The 20,309-nt window shown below is 44.0% G+C and overlaps 3 protein-coding genes across 5 annotated transcripts in view; 1 reads left to right on the plus strand and 2 right to left on the minus strand.

The window, feature by feature from the left end:
* Positions 1-2,231: 2,231 nt before the first annotated feature.
* On the minus strand, positions 2,232-6,709 carry RPL15 (ribosomal protein L15). The gene is made up of 4 exons (XM_020971065.2): positions 6,601-6,709; positions 6,105-6,293; positions 5,445-5,581; positions 2,232-2,590 (listed from the first exon to the last, which is right to left on the minus strand). Exons 2-4 carry the CDS (start codon positions 6,274-6,276, stop codon positions 2,285-2,287), a joined length of 615 nt encoding a protein of 204 aa, XP_020826724.1. The 5' UTR covers positions 6,277-6,293; positions 6,601-6,709; the 3' UTR covers positions 2,232-2,284.
* Positions 6,710-6,874: 165 nt separating this feature from the next.
* On the plus strand, positions 6,875-18,064 carry NKIRAS1 (NFKB inhibitor interacting Ras like 1). 2 transcript variants are annotated; one of them, XM_020971070.2, is made up of 4 exons: positions 6,875-7,054; positions 13,146-13,254; positions 15,295-15,536; positions 17,465-18,064. In XM_020971070.2, exons 2-4 carry the CDS (start codon positions 13,161-13,163, stop codon positions 17,705-17,707), a joined length of 579 nt encoding a protein of 192 aa, XP_020826729.1. In that variant the 5' UTR covers positions 6,875-7,054; positions 13,146-13,160; the 3' UTR covers positions 17,708-18,064. The 2 variants fall into 2 exon arrangements, with proteins under 2 accessions (XP_020826729.1, XP_020826730.1); XM_020971071.2 differs by lacking the exon at positions 6,875-7,054 and adding an exon at positions 7,220-7,501.
* A 1,160-nt stretch (positions 18,065-19,224) lies between these two features.
* Positions 19,225-20,309, minus strand: part of UBE2E1 (ubiquitin conjugating enzyme E2 E1) — a 69,804-nt gene continuing 68,719 nt past the window's right edge. For both annotated transcript variants that reach the window (XM_020971066.2, XM_020971067.2), the window contains one exon: positions 19,225-20,069. In XM_020971066.2, the coding sequence (XP_020826725.1) occupies positions 19,972-20,069 (98 nt within the window). In that variant the 3' untranslated portion in view covers positions 19,225-19,971. The remainder of the gene's footprint in view (positions 20,070-20,309) is intronic.

Genomic DNA, 20,309 nt, shown 5'->3' on the forward strand with positions numbered 1-20,309 from the left:
GCTTATCTTTCCTTCCTCCGCCTTTGCCGGAAGCGTTAACATGGAAACAGGCTACATGGGATACCTTGTATGTCTTTTTCATGACCAGCCACGACAACCCCATTCCTCATTCCCAGCCAGATCAACCAACAATCTGATGGCCAACAGATGTTTATGTCAGCTAGTGTTTAGCCTGTCAAGAGTTTGTAACTCAGACCTTTCAGACTCGGAAAAACCTTGTTCTGCTGCATAGCTTTAGACGATTGAGGCTCATCTCCATGACACAATGACATATTGGAACAGGACTTTTATAGAGCTCTCAAAGCAATGCTCTTAAAAGGAACAATCCAAGGATCCGGGTTAAAACACCTTTTGTCTCAACAAATCTATGCTAGCTAATTTAAGTGGAATTACATTTTTGCTTCTGGCTAATCTGCCAGAGATATACATACCTGATAGCTTTAAAAGTGTTAGTGAAACTACACACCTGGAGTAGGTTGAACTCCAGACTCTTTCAATAGCTGTAATTAGTAATCAGCTGTAATCAAAAAGGCAAATGCCAAACACTGGACAGGATGGGAGAAAGTAGGCACATTACTGCTACTGGTGGAGCTGTGAATCTATCCAGCCATTTGAGAAAACGGAACTATGTCCAGCTACTAAATTGAGCATAATCCGACCCAGAAATGCCATAAGGAGATCTCGATGTCAGAGAAACTCATGAACAAAAACATTTACGAAGTTTTTCTGTGGTGGCAAATAACTGGAAAATAAGGTATCCACCAAGTGGGGAATGAACACATTTGTAAACAGCAACTCAAAACCCTATGGAAGTGAACGTTGAATACAAAACAAATTCAAAACAAAAAACCCCCACAAATTTGTAAATAAAATACTACGCCACAGGATGGAAAAGATGGTCTAAAAGAAGCCTAGGAGGAAGTGTACGAGCTAATGCCGAGAGTGAAGAGAACCCAAGTGTGAAGAACTTTGAAAATTGAACACTGATCCAACAGAGGGAGCAATTACCACTTATCATTCCAGAGCACCTAGGAAGAATGCTACACCCTCACGAAAGGGGACGCTCCATGCGCAGACACGACCAACGTGGGGATGTTTTACTTGACCATGCATGTTACGGGGACATTCATTTCTGTTGTCAGCGGACAATGTGGCAGTGAAAATAAAAATAAATGTTTAAATTTTAGAAACATTTTTGCATTATGAGGCTTTCCTTCCAATCATCTACGCCAACTAATCTATAGGCAGAAAATACATTTTTATTCAGGGATCTCTTCCAAACAAACTAGACTCGAGTACATATAGCATTTTATATTCAGTACCTATAATTTCTAAGCAGTGGATAAATTCCAGAAGCATACATGAATTAAATCCTCTCACTTTCTTTGCAGGTTCTCCCTTTCCCCAAGGTATATATATAATGAAAACACTGATTATCAAAGGTTTTGAACACTTGGGTTTACCCAAGAAGCTCTTCTATGGAAGCCTACAGTAGACACATTCCAGGGCAGGATTTGCAACACCCCTGTGGAACATCTGACCACTTACCATTTAGCAAATGACTTCACACAGCATAACCTTGAATGCAACTATTTAAAATCAATTACTACAAGCTACATCACTTTACCTACCTTATATTACCACTTAACCATCACCTTAACAACTTGACCTTAAGTATCCTGGAATCAATCCCTTGGACCCTGTCATTTCCATGTAGGCCTCTCCTAGTGAGGAATTCTCACCATCGAAATGCATCATCTGCTCCTGGCTTCTCTAAGGACTTGAACCTGGGTCTTTTATTCAAGGCCAGCTCTCTATGCTCTCTTCTATAATTGGAAAAACGTAACTTCCAATGCCAATTTTGAGATAACCTTCTATTGGGGGGGGGGAGAGAATCCATTCAAATAATAAAACCAGAATGGGAGTACATCATCTTATTCCCTCCAGTGTTACATTTCTGATCCTTTCCTTTACCCTTTTGTGGGAACCCATGTTACAAACTCAGTTGCAATTTAGAGTCACAAATTAAATTAGCATGGCAGTATGTTGCCATAATTGAGATATCTCAAGTTTAGGTTGCACACACACCTCAGTTAAATCTGCATAAAGAGTGATTAGTGTTCTTCAAAGATTTGGCCCCAAGGTTTTAAGTTTTCCACAATTACAGCATTTTTATTACCTGGCAACCCTTTTACAATACCTACATTTTGGACACACTGCAGACAACAAAACATCATAAATGTTGTTTATTAGACACCAAAGTTTACAAATTAATGTGCACCAATTAGCGGTATCGATGTAGCTGGAGAGTATTGCGCCTTCTCCAAGCAGCACGGCGAGACCCTCCAATAGTATGGTGGAATTTGTGACCCTTTCCAAGACCCCTACTCTTCCGGCCAGCTGAGGTAAGCCCACGCATCTCTCTGTGTTTGTGCACTGGCTTGGTGATCCATTGAGTGTCGGGGTTTCGTCTGATAGCTTTATGGAATGGGTCAATAAGAATAACCTCAAAGAATTTGTAGGTTGAATCTTCACCCACCCAGTAGGAGTTCAAGACTCTTAGGGCCCCACAGTGGCGGCCAGCACGTTCCTAGAATGGAAGAAAAAAGTGGACGTTAAAAACCCAATTCCTATACTTTTACTGGAGATGTTTACAAATACAAGCCATAGTGCTAAAACAGTGCATTCTAATGCCTGTAAAAAATAACCGACAGACAGACAGAGCAGAACACACTATTCAAAGAACACTTGCATACTAAGTATGCGTAACCAGTAAAATGGAAGGTCATAGAGAAGAGCCCTGCTTGTTCTTCCGTCACAGTGCTGCTTAGCAGCAATAGCTGCTTGACCAGAATGTCTACTGAAGCAGCTGGCACGGTGCTCGGGGAGGCCCTGCGGTAAAAGTACCAACACATTCTGCAAGATCGCTTTCAAGTGTGTTGCTTCTCTGCAGTCTTACGGGAAAAGGATGTAAACCAACACATTAAAACCACACAAAATAACCTCCCCTCCTATCAGAAACAAGGTGTCATAGGATCATAAGTAGGAGTTGGAACAGCTGGGGCAACTAGATGGCGCAGTGGATAGAGCACCGCCCTGGATTCAGGAGGACCTGAGTTCAAATCCGGCCTCAGACACATAACACATACTAGCTGTGTGACCCTGGGCAAGTCACTTAACCCCATTGCCTAGCCGCCCCCCCCCCCAAAAGACTTGGAACCAGCTTCAGAGAGTAGTCTAATGCAACTCTCTAGGCTACTCAAACAGCTATCTGTCCCCGATGCTTTCCTTGTCTTCTCCAGGACTATGCTTACACCCCAACTTGTATGGAAGCCTTTCCCTGGACCTCCAGTTACTGTGTGCCCTCTGAACCAAACTTTCATCTACTCTGATTAGATCAGTCCCATTCATCATTGGGGAGGAGGCTGTCCTGGAGAAGGGATTTTTTTTTTTAAATCTCTGTACCATGACTCCCAGCAGAGTACCCAACGTAAAGCATTTAAAATGCTTGTTGCTTTCAAGTCCTGAGTCACTGAACTATAACTCTAAGTGCTCTTTCACTTCCCAATTTGTGACAAAATAGTGAAAATTAAGCAAAGTACCAAGGGAGAATAAGCTTATTATCCAATGTGCTTACTAGAAATGCCACATCTCATTTGATTCTCACAGCAACCCTGGGAAGTAGGTGCTATCATGATTCCCACTTTACAGATGAGGAAACTGAGGAAAGGGAAAATTAAACGACTTGCCCTGTGTCACACAGAGAGGAAATGTCTGAGGCCAGATTTGAATTGTGATCTTCCTGACTCAGGCCCAGAGCTCCATCTCCTCCAATCCCGTCTCTAGGTTCCCAGGTTAGAAAACCTGGCCTCAAGCCATAAAATGCCTCTGAGATTGTTTTGAGCCTTATCAATAAAACTTACCCAAAGCCTAAGCTTGGCCTAGTGCTGAGCTTATTTTATCGATGACTTGGTTTCTATCACTAGGTGGGAGACCCTGGTCACCTAAATCTTATTTTCTAGCCATCAACCTTTCCCACTCCCCGTTTCAGGTGGGGATAATTAAATCAACACTACCATAGCTAGGGGAAAGAGTGTGTTATTTGACTCTTCCAGCTTCTCCCACAATTTAAAGATCTCTTTCCTGGCCCAGATTCCCTCTAAACTGGTTTTCAAAGTTCCTTGAGGGCAGGACTGATTTGTTGTGTTATCTCCAGGGCTTAGCACAAGCATCAAGTTTGGTACAAAAGAATGGACCAGATGCACAAAGGACTTATATAGTAACAGGGGAACAAAAGACTAATGGTCTTCCACCATAAATAAAACAAAAATAATACAGACCTAGAAGAAATGCCTGCTTTTAATACATCCAACTCTTCCCAATCTGAAGCAAAATAATTTTCTTGAGTATAATCTGTTTTTAACTCTTAGCAGCCAATCAAACTACAATGGATAAATCTTTACTAAATGCCTCCAGAAAAAGTTTCTGCCTCTGCCTTCAAGTTTACCACCTAATGGAATAATCTAATGGTAAGGTCAGAATTAATTCTTTTGGCCATCACAGTTTGTCAAAGCACCATAAGAATAATTTCTAAGAGATTTCTGCAGTCAGATTAGTTTTGTTTTTGCAAAGTTCTGTTCAAGTCTCAAATTAAGAGCCATTATATTTAATGATTCCCACTCCTGAGCTTATGAATAACTTACTGAAGTACTAACTTACTGAACTCTTCAAGTTCCACCGACCCCTATCATGCAATAATAAGCTTTCCATACCAACATTTATGCCAATTAGTCAGACAAAACAAAAAAACCCCAAAACCCTGTCCTTGCTCTCAAGCTTAGTCTAACGAGACAGACAATCGATCCACAAGATATATACAGTATAAACTGATAATTAACAGAAGGAAGACACTAGGTACACACATACTTTTTCCTCAGGAAAACCTGTGGGTTTCTCAACCTTTTTAGTGACATGTTTAACACCCTCAGCAGTCTGGTGAAGCCTGTGGATTCCTACTCAGAATGCTTATTACCTACATTTCTAATGTAAGGAAATGCTAAATTTAAGTTAATAGGTCACTGAAAATAAAAGTTTTAATTCCTCCCCCCATCCAATTCATTGGCTCTAAGTTAAGCATCTTTGGCCTAACCAGTGACACCCATATACTATTTATTCTTCAGTACCCAAATTCCCACGGCATTTCTTTTGAAAAATATTTTAATGGCAATTTTAGTTCTGAGCTTGTTGAAAATGCCTTGTGAAAAAGCAAGTCACAACCCCTAAGGCTCACAGAGGGTTAAGTTTGGGGTCACATAGCCCACACCAGGGCTCAGACAGACCTGAGCCTAGGTGTTCTGCCTCAGTTGAAGAGGATTATTCCATCACACCACATTGTTTCCCGTCTCTAAAAGAATTACCAATTTAAAAAGAAAAAAAAATCTTACTTCGGCTACAGACTGAAGGCTCCTGGCAAACTTCAGCTGATTCACACCATGATGCACGGGTTTACCGTAAGTTGCACCCTTGGGAACTGGACGCTTTCGTCCACCACGTCGAACTCGAATACGGTAGATGACATAACCTAAAATGAACACAAGCCTTTTCTGTCTACAAACAGAATCAAATCCAGTCGCCTGGAAACCTCCTCCTGCCAAAAGATTTAGATGCCTCAACCCTAACAGTCAATTATGTTAAAGATTAGAGGCCAAATTACGTCGAAATGTACTCTTGTGAGTGCATGACTACCTCAACTTGTACAAGACTTTGCGGGTGGGTAGGTGTTGTGCAGTTTTGCCAACGGGTACAGGGAGGCTCAGTGGAGTTAACCCAAGACGCCAAGTGACAGGGCCTCCGGGGGCCACCTCTTAGTCCAATGCCCCATTAGGACATTTAGCACGCAGCCTGGGATTACCAAGGAAAATAACTGTAATGAAATAAGCTGAGGCTCGCCCGGAATCTATGCATGGACTCCATGGGCTCCAAGCTGAGAAGCACCATGCTCCCCGCCTGCGCGCTTTCGACATTCGCGCCAAGGCAGGGGCAGGTGAGCCGGCCCCCCGTGCGGGCTTCGCGGGCCTTCCGGGTCCCCCGCCCCATGCCGTTACCTTGCTTGGCCTTGTACCCCAGCCTGCGAGCTTTGTCGGGTCTGGTGGGCCGCGGGGCTCGGTGCAGGGCGGACAGCTGGCGGTACTGCCAGCAGCGCACGCGCAGGAGGAACCGCATGACATCCGACTGCTTCTTCCTCCATAGCTCCTGGATGTATTTGTAGGCCCCCATCCTGGCTCACGCCTAGCCTGGAAGAGAGCGCGCTCGCCTCAGAACCGCGTCCTGAGGAGCGAGTCCGCCCGGCCGGTGGCGGCTTCGGCCGAGGGCTGGGACTCGGAGGCCCGGCGGCGTCACCTCCCCTGCTCCGGCCCGGCTTCCCCCCGGCCCCTCACCCGAGGCCTCCTCTCCCCGCTCCCGCTGCTCCGGGCCCCAGCCAAGGCCCACATCGCGTGGCGCACACGCCGAGGCCCCTGGGCGCATGGGGCCCGGGCCCGGATGGCCAAAGCAAAGGGGAGATTACGAGTGGATGGCCCGAACGAGGCAGACGCTCCCTACCTGGCCGATGGCTGCCGCCGACCGGAAAGAAAGAGTCCGCTTTCCCACAATCCTTTATGGGCTCTTCCTCTCCACAGACCCTCTTTCCGGCTCAAGCGCTGGACGGGCGCACAGCCTCCTGGGAATCGTAGTCCTTCCCGCCGGTATCCTGGCGGCCTCAGAGGGGGCGGGACGGAGGCTCGGCCTACACATGAAGGGGAGGAGTCGGGGATGGCAGAGCCGGCGGGGGGGGGGGGGGGGGGCGCTCCTCTTCCCACGGGACGTCCCGCCCCGCCCAAGTTCCGCCCTTCCCTCTCTGGTCTGAGGGGGTTCGGCGCCGCTCCAGAGGGCCAGTCGGAAGCCTAACCCGTGGATCGCGCTAGGGCGGGGGAGGGGCAGGCGAACACGGACTGCGCCGGCGAGAGGGCGCGAGGGCGCGTGCGCGGGTTCCCCGGCTCGGCCCCTCTCTCGGCAGGTTAACGCGGGGAGCTGAGCTTGCATCCCCTGGCCTGTAGACGGGGAGGGAAGAGGACGCTACTCTCTGGTTGGGGCCGGCGGCGGCCTCACCCCCATCCTCACTTTAGGGCGGACGCGGGGGTGGTGGGGGCGGGAAGGGAAGGGAGGTTGCGAAGGCCTCTGACTGAGTCGTGACCCTGCCGGGCCACCGTCTCTCGCACCCTCTCTTCCCCCTGTGTTTTCCCCCTCGGGGCTGCGTGTGCGGGGTCCGACCCCCCCCACCGGAGGGCTCTCCTCTCCTCTCACTTCCTCCCCCTGGGGCGGGGCCTCCTCGTTGCCTGGGAAACGCAGCCCTCTTGCGTACCCCTTCCCCCGCCGAGGAGCGCCCGCTTCGCAGTCCTGGGTTCAAGCGCCGCCTTGACCTTGCCTCTGGACTCCCCGTGACCGTGGGAGAGGCCAGTTCTAGGTCAGTGGCTAGAGCAGCGCCGGGCCTGGAGTCTGCAGGACCTGAGGTCCAGTCTGGCCTCGGACACTCCAGCCGTGCGACCGTGGGCAGGTCCCTTCCCCTCTGCCTCAGTTTCCCTCTCCTGAAATGGGGACAATAAGAGCTCCTCCCCGCAGGGTGGCTGTGAGGCTCAAGTGAGATAAGGCTAAAAGTTGGCCCCGTGGTTAGGACGATGCTTATCCTCAGCTCGGGCCCTTCCTGTAGACGGGCCGGCCTCGGTCCGTCAGAGGACCGACAGCTCGGGCTTTCGGGAGCCTGCCCCTGGGTTGAAAGCACGGCCCATGTCCGGGAGGCAGACGTGTTTCCCGCTGGCTCGTTTGTGCGAAGCTCTGCCCGTGAGCTGTCAGTCCGTCTGTGCCTGTGGTCACACGAGAACGGGTGTGTTTGTGTGTGTGTGTGTGTGTGTGTGTGTGTGTGTGTGTGTGTTGCCCTCCTGGAAGCCTAATCACGTGCTTTAATGTACGGGCCCCTGGAGTTATGTTAGGTGAGCACTGGTTTTGTGGCTCACGGGTTCTTGAGCCTCGGTGGAAATTCCTCGTTCCTGGGACTGTGAAATGTGGCTTCTCCCCTACCATCGCAGCCATTCTTTACTGGTATGAGATGGGAGAACCTGTAAATACTGGAGATGGAGTCCAGGAGCCTGGATTCAAATGATGACTTGCGTGACCTTAGGCAATTCGATTCCTCTCTCTGGGCTTCAGATTCCTCTGGTAAAAGAACTGGGTTGATTCCAGCTCTGGAGCCTGTGATTCTACGAATATGATGTCCATTTGATGCATTTTAGAATTTAAAAGTTTTTGAAGGTTTCATGTTAGATGAGTATTTTAAAATGTTGTTTAAGTCTGTAAGAATTATGCTAACCGTTGAGCATGGCTTCCCATAATTAGAGTATTGAAGTCATTATACATAGGAAATTGAGTATTTTACATGATTGCCTTTTGTAACACAAAGTAGCAGTATTTAGTTACTTAGATCAGACTGAACCCTGCGTCCTTTTCAGATCTCACTGTTTTTATTTGGCAGATTGTGGTCATTCTGTAGTAATACGTTACTTAAATAATTTCTTATTATCTTAACAAACATGAATATTTCTCTATGCAAAGAACAGAAAAAGAGGAGTGGATATGAAACAGGGTCTCTTACATACAGCTTGTTCCTTCTGAAGTCTATATTAAGTTTAACCTGGTAGAGCCAACACGGCCATGCTCGTCCATATTCCTTTCAGAATGTGTTTCTGCCTTTGTTTTTAAAATGTTTCATCGACACTTTGTTGTGTGACTCCCCTTATTTCCCCAATCACTCTACCCCGGAATCTTTACTTTGATGGACCCCTGGCTCCATGGGATAGTGTAGGGGTGGGGAACCTTTGGCCTCGAGGCCACACGTGGCCTTCTTAGGTTCCAGGCCTGGCTCTACCACTTAGGACAGAGGATGAGATTTAAAGTTGAGAGAGAGCCTCTGGGTATACATTGAGGAAACGGGCTCAAGAAGGGGGTGGCTCACCCAAAGTCAGGAAATAAATAAGTAGCAGAGCCAGAAATTCCCAGATCATCTTATGGCCCAGCAAGTTCCTTCTCCCTTACTGGGGAACCATCTAATCCTTGTGAAACTCATTGTATTTTCTATAGGATGCTGATAATAATAGTACTTATGCTGCCTTTTCCACAGGGGTGTTACTGGTATCAGTTAGGTAATATAGTAATGTTAATATCGTTCTTTGAAAACCATTGCTATATCTATATCTGTGCACAGTGAGGCAAACCATTCCATAGTCCGAATCCAAAAACGGATGTCGCATTTTGCACCTTGAATCCATAACCACTCTGTCAGAAGGTGGGGAGCAGGATTCATTGGGTACCTGGTGGAATCGCGGATGAGCTTTGTATTCATCAGTGTTCCTGAATCTTTGAAAGTTGTCTTTGCAGTGTTGTTACTGTATCATTGTTCCCTCAGTTTGCTTTCTTTCCTCTTTCTTGCTTACTTTTCTCATTTATGTTTCTTATGGCATTGTGTTCCAAGATATTCATGTATCTTAATTTTATTATATAAAATTTTAAAGTGCTTGCATAAATAAAACCAGTATAGATAAAATTAAAAGGGAAACAGTTAACTGGGGGAAAAATCTGTGCAGCAAATTTCTCTAAAAGATCTCATTTCCAAGATCTATAAGGAATTGATGGAAATGTGTAAGAGTTAGAGCTGTTCTCCCCAGCAGTCAAATAATATGCATAGGCAGTTCTCCAAGGAAGACATGAAAGCTCTCAACAGCTAGAGGAAAAATACTACAAATCACGAATGTTTTGAGAAGTGCAAATTAAGTAGCTCTGACGTTATATCTTGGCCTATACCCATTGTATCGGCAAAGGTGGCGAAAAAGGAAAATGACGTGTTAGAAGAGATGGAGCAGAACAGGCACATTGATGCTGTTAGAACTTTGAATTGGTACAAACAGTCTTGGAAGCAATTTGTCATTATGCCCCAAAGTCAGTAAACTTTATCATACCTTGACATAGCCACAGTCCTCTAGGTCTGTAGCCCAAAGCCATCCAGGAAAGAGAAAAGGACCCATATGGACAGAAGTATTTCTAACAGCCCTTTTTTGGTGGCCAAGAACTGTACTGGGGTGGGGCCAGGAGGGGCTTCAATTGGGGTGAAACTCTCACTGCCGATCTTGGCAATTCTGCAATTGAAGTCTTGGAGACATTAAGTGATGGCACTGCCCTTAGAACCGAGGCCTGACTGACTTCAAAGCCACTCTTAGCTTCTAGGCTAACCTGCCTGTGGTTTATTGTCTTTAACGATTGTGGTGTCATCTTTCCTTTTGAGCAACTTAATCCCTTTCAGATACAAAAATTTTGAGTAATCAAAATGCCATTGGATAGAAATTGGCTTTTTATAGGCTTTGTAGTTTTCACACTGGGTAAGCTGTGATTTCTTGCCTCTCAGCTTTCCTGGTTTTTGCAGTCCGTTGTTGCCTTTGATCTGCTGTGGCCTGGGAATCCAGACAACCAAACTAATTGGCATTGTGTAGGAAGCAAGCCTCAATAAATCCTGAGCGCCTCTGCTATAAAGTAAAAGTACGTGGGGTTCATGATAGCGATTTGAGCTGCTAGGCATTTGCTGCTGTTTCCAAATTCAGACTCTGTTCTAGAATCTAGATAATTGAGGTCGCCTAATTGGGTAAGCGTCTTTCAAACACATGAGGTGTTACACCAAAAAAAATTTGAACGTGTGTCCTCTGTGTCCTATTTAGTATTTTTTAAAGTCTTCCTTCTACAGAGGGAATCAAGGAGGAAATTCTTTTAATAGTGAGTTAACTACACTCTAAATTGTTCCACTGACAAAATTTTAACTTTAAAACTAACTTCAGAATTCAAATTTTTTAAAATGAATGTTAAAAGTTGTCTTTACATGTAACTGGGGGAAAACAAAGTATTGTTTTTAAAAAGAGGAGAACCAGACTATCAATATCAAAAATAAAAAGGGTGAATTCACCACAAAATAAAATAAAACGGATCATTGATGAATAAACGTTTTTAAAAACCTTCAGAAACATATCTTTACTAGAAATAAGATTCATTAGCTGCTTTCCCTTTCTCCATCCTCCTCTTTTCCCCTTTGAACATGTTATATCTGGATCATTTTAGCTAGGGGAGATGGATTAGTAGATGTGGTTTATTTGATTAGCATTAATTTCTATTAAGGGAATTATTTTTTGTTGTCAGTGGACTTTAATTCTAGCAGAGTAATGTCTTTTGGGCCTTTTCTGGTTTGCTTTTTTAGCACTGGCAAGCTTATTAGAGCTATTTAGAAATGCGAATATTTAAAACTTTGACTCTGTGTACAAAAGGAAAGATGAAAAAAGTGTTTTCTCCAGATTGATTATTTTCTTTTTAAAGAGTTCAGTTGTTAAACTGGCCCAGTTTTTGTTTCACGGAGAAACAGCCCTTCTATGTATATTTCTGTTTGTTTTTTGCATTTTTGGTGAGGCAGTTGGAGTTAAGTGACTTGCCTAGGGTCACATAGCTAGTAAGTGTCAAGTTCTATGTGTATTTCTGACTGGTTACTTCCCACCTTCTAAGAATGCTGAGAGGAAGGGTTAGTACTTATAGATACTTCTGGGGATGAAACTTAGTTAGAGGGTGTACAAACTAGAGGGAGAGATATAAAATAACAATAAGAAATTAAATTAAATTATAAAATCTCCTAATAAGGACATTACCATTTTGTCTTTTTGGTGGCAACATTCTTCCTTTCCCTCTGAGTTTCTAAATTTAAATTCAAGCAGACCAATGAAAAACCTTTATTAAAATAATGATCTGTAACATTTTGGTTTGGAATTTTTTGTCTGTTGACTTGTATTCATTTATCTACACTTTCTTACCATATGCTGCCACCTCATTGATAAGCTAGATGATTGGGAAATAGAGAAAAACTAATTGACTCACTCAAACATCAGTCAACTCATAACCCTAGCACTGAGCTTTAGCCTACTCTGTATGGAAAACAGCAAGAAAATTAGAGGGGAAAATGACGCTATTTTTCTAATAGCTGATGTTGATGGTACCTATGCTACTTTTCTATGTAAATGATAGACCCTTTAGGGAGCTGACTTTTTTAGGTGTACTCAAAGATGGAAACAGATAAACTGAGACAGACTGAGCTTTGCTCTTCCTTGGAATATTTATTTGGACACCTGGGCTTTTCCAGTGTTTTTGTTAGCAGGGGAGTTGTCTTGTTCTGCTTAGCCAGGAGTCAGTGAAGCATCTGCTGTGTCAGGCACTGTGCTAAGTGCTGGGGATACAAAAAAATGCAAAAGACAGTCTTGTGGGGGAGACGAGTAACAACTGTAGAAACAAAATGTACAAGGATAAATGGGAGGTAATCGACAGGGGTGGCAGTAGCTTTAAAGGGGATCAGGGAAGTCTTCTTGCAGGAGGTGGGATTTTGGCTGAGCTAAGTAAGGGCAGTAGGTAGTGGCTTTGTTCCCCATAGCCTTCCACTCATCCCCAAGTAAGAGAATTTTGAGTGGTCAGTGGTAGAAAGAAATGTGGAGATTGCTTTGTTCCACATTCTTGTGTGAAGATATTTTCTGTACCCCCTCCCCCCTTCTTGGCTCTTATAACCAGTGGGAAGAACTTCTGGTAGAGAAGGAAAGCTTCCCCTTCCCCCCTTCCTGAGGTAGCTGCTGAGAAGTAGAGCTGGAGGTACGTTTAGCCCCCCCACACACACACCCCACCCCCCATAGCTCAACCTGCCGAGCTGTTTTCTAGACCCAGGCTTATGTGGCCCAGCTGAACCAATAGGAGGGTTAACCTAGTACCAGCTGTTGAGTCTTTGCCAGACTGCGCTCCAGTTTTTAGCTATAATTTTTATTCCCTTTGGAAACATTGTCCAAGCATTGGTGTCGAGTAGACAAGCTTTCAGCTTAATTCATGATTGTACTAGGAGTTCTTCAGATTAAGCGTGGCAACCATTCCTATATACTCTGAAGTAAAACTATTAAATTTAACTTCAACAAATAACATTTTAGCTGACTTCATATTCTCTCTTCCCTTCTCTGTAATGTCCTTTCATTAAAACAAATGCATTTTTGTCTGTGCAGAATCTGCCAGACAGGATGGGGAAAGGCTACAAGGTCGTGGTTTGTGGATCGATGGCAGTGGGGAAAACAGCGATTTTGGAACAGCTTCTTTATGGGAATCACGTTATTGGTAAGTCGGGCTTCCTTCAAGCAGTCTCTTTAGTGGAACCTGGGAACTACTTGAGGGAGTTGGGAATCCTTCACAAAACATGTTATTTGGTATAAAAATAGAAGTTGTGTCCACAGAGGCTTGAGTCACTGAGAGAAAACTTGATTAGTTTTAGTATCTGCAACTTGGGTCGTACCTGAAGTCATCATAGGGCCTCCCAGACACCTTATTTAGGCACTATGTAACCACTACTGCTAGTTAGTGTAGACAGGTGGCAGACACTTGGTCTAGAGCCCATAATTTGGCAGGGAGGGAAAGATGGTCAGTGCATTGAGATCAGTGAGGAGGGCTCATTAGTAAGAGGATTTAAGCCTGAGATCAGAGACACATCCCAGAACGATAAATTTGTAAGCCAACACATGTTTAAGGACATATATCTGCCAGGCACTGCCAGGCGCTAAAGATACAATGATAAAGGGTGAAATAATCCTTCTTCTCAAGCTGTTTGCATTCCCCTGGGAGATACATAAATATGAAATGAATAAGTACATATATATACAAAGTCCTTGAATATGAGGTAATCTAGGGGGGAGCCATTAAGAGTTGAGAGGCAGCAGGGATGACGTTATACAGATGATGATGCTTGAACTTAGAAGAAGAGAGGGATTTTGAGGTGGACAGAGGGAGGAGGCACGGAGACGGGAGATAGCGTCATGTGTGAGGAACAGAGAGAGAGAGGGAGGGAGAGAGAGTGTATGTGTGGGGCTTTAAAAGCGAAACAGAAGAGGTTGTTTTCTGGGGCAACAGGAAGCCATTGGGGTTGGTGGGATTGCTGGAGGAAGATTATTTTGGCAGTAGTATCGTAGGGTGGACTGGAGTGGTGAGGGACTCAAAGTACAATGACCACCAAGAGGGCAGTTTCCTTAACGTCCATAAGCAGTGAGGAGGATCTAGACCGGGACCCACGTGAACTGGCTGTGAGTGATGTTGTGAAGGCAGAAATGAGATTTGGCCATTGTGTGGGCATGTGGAGTTAAGGAGAGTAAGGAGGCCCAGTTAGCATTGAGATTATGGACCTAGGACACTGAAGGGATGGTGGTACTACCAGCAGAAAGAGGGATGCTTGGAAAAAGGGAGGAGGTAATGAGTTCAGATAGGAAGAGAGAAATCTGCCTAGCAATGACAGGGCAGCCCCCGAGTGCTGCTGAAGCTGCCCAGCAAGAGTGTAGCAAAGAGGGCCTAGGACAGACCTTGGGAAGTGCCCACACTTAGCCCCCAAGATATGGATTCAAAGCTGGCCAAGGGCATAAGAGAAGGGGTCAGATGGGCAGGAGGAAGACTGGGAGAGAAGAGAGAGCATCCCCGAGGTGGCGGCAGCGAGGCTTGAGGAAGCGCTTCCAGAGGGAGGGATTGACTTACTGAGTGGCTTTTATTCATTTATATTGCAGGGCAGTGGAGAGGGGCTGACAAAGAGAGGTCAGAGGGGAGGTGGTGACCGTCTGAGAGGAGAGAAGGGGTTTTTTTCCATCCATTTCGGCTTTCTGTGCTACAACTTCATTCCTTTTAACTCTCAATACTGAAGCTTTATTCCATTTTAGTTCTTTGTATTGTTCCCATCAATCATGAAACTAATTTTTTGTGTGTAATAGTGATCCTGATAGGAACTGCCACGGTTTCTATTGCTTCTCTCAACACTAGAGGGGGAGCATTTAAAAAGAATGCTTGTGTGCTCTTCAGCATCAGAAAGATTCATGAGTTCATCAGTGTGGATGCAGACTCTTTCCCTGACACAGACTATAATCTTCCATCACCATGGCAGGTTTCAGGAATCACTGTGGTCAAACCCTTTATGATCTTGTAGCGCTATCCAATTTGGGTGAACTTGAGACCGTTGTCCTTTGGCTGGTCCACACTGGAAGCCTTTCCAAGTTGGTAGGATTTGCACTCATAGCTTTGAATCCCCTCCACCCCACAGTGGGAGTAGGATATTTTACAAATGATGACGTGATAGCAAAAGAAAAATGCAGTGATTTGCAATGCCTGTTTCCCATCAAACAACAGGTAAAGGAGACAGTGAAACGGTGGAAGACGTGTATGTGGCATCAGTGGAAACTGATCGAGGGGTGAGGGAGCAGCTGCGCCTGTATGACACGCAGGGTCTGCAAGAAGGCGAGGAGCTGCCCAAGCATTACTTCTCTTTTGCTGAGGGGTTTGTGCTGGTCTATGCGGTGAACGACCTCGTATCCCTTCGGAAGGTGGAGAGTATTAAGAAAGAAATAGATAAGTTCAAGGATAAAAAAGAGGTAAGCAGCTGAGTGTTTTCAATCCATATCGTAGGTAGGATTTGTGAAACAAAATTGGATTTTAAAAGATTCTATTATTTATAATCTTGTCATGAAAATAAAAATGTTTTTCTTACTAGATTATAAAAGCTGGCACAGGCCGCGTGGTCTCACTCACCAGCTAGCTGGATTTTCTACCTTCATTCTTTATTTAGTTGAGAGATCAGAACTTTACTTTTGCAGTTGTTCCATGTAGGACAGCTCCTTTGAAGATGTCAGAAGGGCTGGAGCAATTACTTTTATCCTTACTAAGCTAAGGACTTCTTACTGTTTTCGTTAGAATAAATATACTTGTCTCAGAGGCCACGCAGGCCAACGCCTATGTGAAAGAATCCTCGCTGTAATACACCCTGCAAATTTATTATGTATGTCCAGCCATACCAGGACACGGACGTTGGCTTACTCGAAGCCTAACACATTGTTGCTTTAGAGCTATGTATGGCGGGGTTTGGGGGACCTGTGTCCTCGAGGCCACATGTAGTCCTCTAGGTCTTTGGTTGCTGTCTTTTGGCTGAGTCCAAGTTTTTCAGAATAAATCCTTTTATTCAGGGGAACTGTTCTGTGAAATTTGGATTTGGTCAAAGGGCCGTACTTGAGGACCTAGAGGGCTACGTGTGGCCTCAGGGTCACAGGTTCTCCACCCCTGGTTTGGGGGATGAAGGAGAGAAAGCTCCATTCCTCAGAAAAAGTATATTCTGAGAAAGTAGCAGTGTAGGGGAAGAGACAGGAGATTAAAAGTGAAATGAAATTTACACACTTTAGAAGAGAGTTAGAATTCCATTCTTCTTGCCCCATCTTTTTTGGAATTATGTAGATTCTTTGGAAATTCTTGCTTTTTCTGAAGTATGCTCTAACTATTGAAAATAACCGAGACTTTTCAGCCATTTTTCTTGGTTTGCTTCCTGGCTTCTAAACAGTCTGAAATTCTTTAAAAAAATCATAGTGATTAGATTCCATGATTGTCTTTATTTTCTTCACTGCTGCCAGCATTGAGGAATTTAAAGTATAGCAAGTGTTTGCCATTTTTGCTGCAGTAAACCCTTGTAATAAAGTATTGCTTAGAGAAGTTTGAAATTGTGGCCTAAAATGAGTGGTATTTTAGGAATTACAGTGAACTCAGTTTTAAGGTGCAAATAACAATGACAAATTGTGCTCTCACCTTTTTACTTTTTTCAAGTGACCTCACCACCTTCTCCACTTTTCTCCTATGGTCACCTCTATTGACTTTTCTCAGTATTGCTACCTGTGTGCCAGGAAAGGAAGAAGTGCATCCTTGAGCTGCAGCCTTTAAAGAATACTTTTGTTGTGAATTCATTATTAATTCCCCATACATTAGGCATATCCATACTGAAATTTGTTGTATTTTCAGTCAGGTATTCATATTTTGATTCTGTGTGACAACTCCATTCCCTTACCGGGGTTAATCAATAGTTGGCTGTGACCATGGATTTAAATTACTCTTTATTCTCATCTTTTATTAGTACTTGTAACTAAGTTACCCCCAGATACTAATGGGTTATGTACTGTGTGGAAAGCAGCATAATGATTTGGGGGCTGTGAGAAGTCCCTTTGCCCTTCTCCCAAATAGCTCCCCTCCCCTCCCTTTCCTTTTGCCTGGAGGCATGCTCTTGTCAGACAGTGGGCACAGCTGCAGGTGATCCCCCCTCAAATCTTACCTTTCTTCCTTACGGTCCAAGAGGAGGTGGCAGCCTTGCCCAGAAATAGCTGTTTGACCTCCAGAAGGCAGAAGGAGCAAGGAGATCCTTGCTGGGGGCCCTGACGCTTCATGTTTCTGCATCCTCAGGCACTTGAGAAAAACACTTCTTTGATTTTGTATTGGGGGACGTTGTGGCACAAAATTTGAGCACATTTAACTTTTTTTCTTTCAGATAGTAATTGTGATCTTGGGAAACAAATCTGATTTGTCTGAGCAGAGGCAAGTGGATGCTGACATGGCCCAGCAGTGGGCGAGGAGTGAGAAAGTGAGGCTGTGGGAGGTGACCGTGACTGATAGGAAAACTCTCATTGAACCATTCATCCTCTTGGCCAGCAAGCTCACCCAGCCCCAGAGCAAGTCTGCTTTCCCCCTGCCCGGAAGGAAGAACAGAGGCAACATCACTTCTGAGAATTAGCCAGTCTCACAGTAAAATGGCATCCAGGAAAACCGCCGGCCTCATTCTAGACTTTTGTGAGAAGTGAGCAGATTTAAAATCATAAGCTGCTGCCTAGAGCATCCACCTTTTTTCCCTTAGGGAACAGGTCCAATGAGGTCTCTAAAAGCACTTTCTATCTTTAAGTTATAATTTATGGAGTTGGGTTGGAGGGGAGGGGAGAGAATGGGGAAGGAGATTGCCTGCTGTTCTGATGTGAAATTGTCATATGTGCTGTAAATACAATTTACGTGTTCATTTCAGAGCGGTGTTTTTTTAACAAAGATAGTACACTTGTGTTAAAGACTATGAAAATAAAATGTGGGTGGCATAAACGCAGCCATGTAGGCTTTTGATTTTCCCCTTTCACCTAAACAAAGGTGCCTTGAGGTGACTGGGATTCCCCCTGCTTCTCTTTGAGAACACTTTATACTGCAGTAACATGATTAACTGGAGGACTCAGAGTGGATCGTTACATAAAGTGCCTTCATGCTCTCATTCAAAAAACTTAACTTAACCTTTCATGCTTTGGCAGTATTTTGGCTGCTTGGGCATGAGCTGGGATAAGGCACCTCTAGGCCCCAACACACACACACACACACACACACACACACACGTGCGCGCACATGCACGACTCGTGGTCCACCAGGGCCAGGGTGTTCTGACATTCCATCAGTGTGCACCCCCCCCCCACTCTGTTGGGGCTTCTGACTTGTACCAACCTAATTACTGAAGTTACTGATCTAGGTCCTCTTTGTGGCTTTAACCTTAGAGGAAGCTACCGCATTACTAAAGAATGGGTTACTTACTCTGTTCTTTTATCTTCTGAAAATAGCTTGTTCCATTCTACTTCTATTGAGAAGTAGTAATAATATATTTAAAAAATCTGACTACTGATACTGTAGTGTAGGTCTTGAGGGCTACCATTAAAGCATTTAATAATACCATTCCATGGTATTAAAGTGGAGAATCAAGGTTTATCCTGGGGCTACCTTCTTGCCTTCTGTTCCTCTATGAGCTGCCTCTTAGTTACCCTGTTCAGGAGGATGGGTGGTGGGAGATACTAGCATCTGGAGAAATTAATAACTTGGGTGGACGGGAGAGAAGGCCTAATTACTGTGGGTGAGGTAGATTGTATAAGTAAACAGTAAAATTAAGACTTAAAAAAATACATTCAACTTTTCCACCCAACTGTACTTTGAACATAGTAAAATTAATCTTGCAAGCCAATCAGTCTCATGGAACTGTAAACCCTAAATTTGCAGCAGAATGGTGGGGTCAGAATATTCACATGATCTGCAGTTTAGAAAAGCTGACCCAGATGCTGACTTAATTCATTAATGAAGCTTCTATTTCAAACCATGTCCTGGCTTCACCGTTATTGATAAAGCTAATGTTACTTCTTTCAGCAATACAGCTTAGAACAAGTGAAAGGCAGATGTGACCTTAGAACCTCTATCAAGAGATAAAGAAAGTTACTCAACACAAGGGTGGCAGCCTTGTTTTTTAATAGCGTTTTATTAGCACAGTAACAAAGGCAGACTGAAGTAGCCCACAACATAGAACCAATCCACTGAGTGACTCCTATTCCACGCCTTACACTTAAAACAGCTTAAGGTATTTCACTACAGGTTTCTGTAAGTCCTGATTAAAGCCTCTAATCTTTTCACACTAAAGTAGATTGGCATATAAAATAAAATACATTAACTACTTATTTCCTATATGGTGCCATATATCCACTTCTCCATATTATATATCATGAGATGACAGTATCTAAAAAGCAACTGTTAAATATCAATGTTCCCTCTCATGGGGGGAAAAACCAACAACTTTTTACAAAAAAAAAAAAAAAGAAAAAGAAAAAAGAAGAAAAAAAGGGTAATCTTGGAAGGACTTTACATAAATGCCATGTGTACCTGTACAAAATTAAGCTGTTTTTAATCTTTTACATATTGCAAGCAACAGAACCCAAATGTCTAAGTGTACATTCTTTTCTGCACTATTATTTGAGTTAATATTGCAGAACTAATGACAGTCTTAAAAGATGCTATTACCAATTCTAACTGTCTACTGTAGCAAGATACCTTAAGTTACAACAACAAAATCTTAGGAAATAAAAGACTGAATAAAATCTGTTATAGAAATACCCTACTCTTTATCAGCACCCACCCTCCCCCCACCCTTTCAAAATCATAAGCAGCTCTTTCCATCACAGACAAATAATGTGAATTTGGTGAAAACCCAATTTATGTCGCGTATCTCTTGGTCCACTGCCTGGCCATTCTGTCGTGTTCTGCTCTGTTGGTCATGTACTGAGTGGCGATACTTCCCACTAAGGGGTCAGCTAGAAAGAAATAACAGGAAATTATTACTCATTAAGACCAGGAGAAGGAATAAATAAAATTTAGAATCTTAACGCATGGACAGAAACTTGCATCCAGTGAATGCGGATGAAGCAATCAATGAACAATGTATCTTGCAGATCTCATCACACACACTTTATTGCCAGTTTTCTATGGGACTCTAAAACATGATAGTCAATAAGCATTGGTAGAGTAAATGCCTACTAGGTACCAGACGCTGC

This window comes from Phascolarctos cinereus, unplaced genomic scaffold, assembly GCF_003287225.1.
Source record: "Phascolarctos cinereus isolate Bilbo 61053 unplaced genomic scaffold, phaCin_HiC Scaffold_1;HRSCAF=81, whole genome shotgun sequence".
Taxonomy (NCBI): Eukaryota; Metazoa; Chordata; class Mammalia; order Diprotodontia; family Phascolarctidae; genus Phascolarctos; species Phascolarctos cinereus.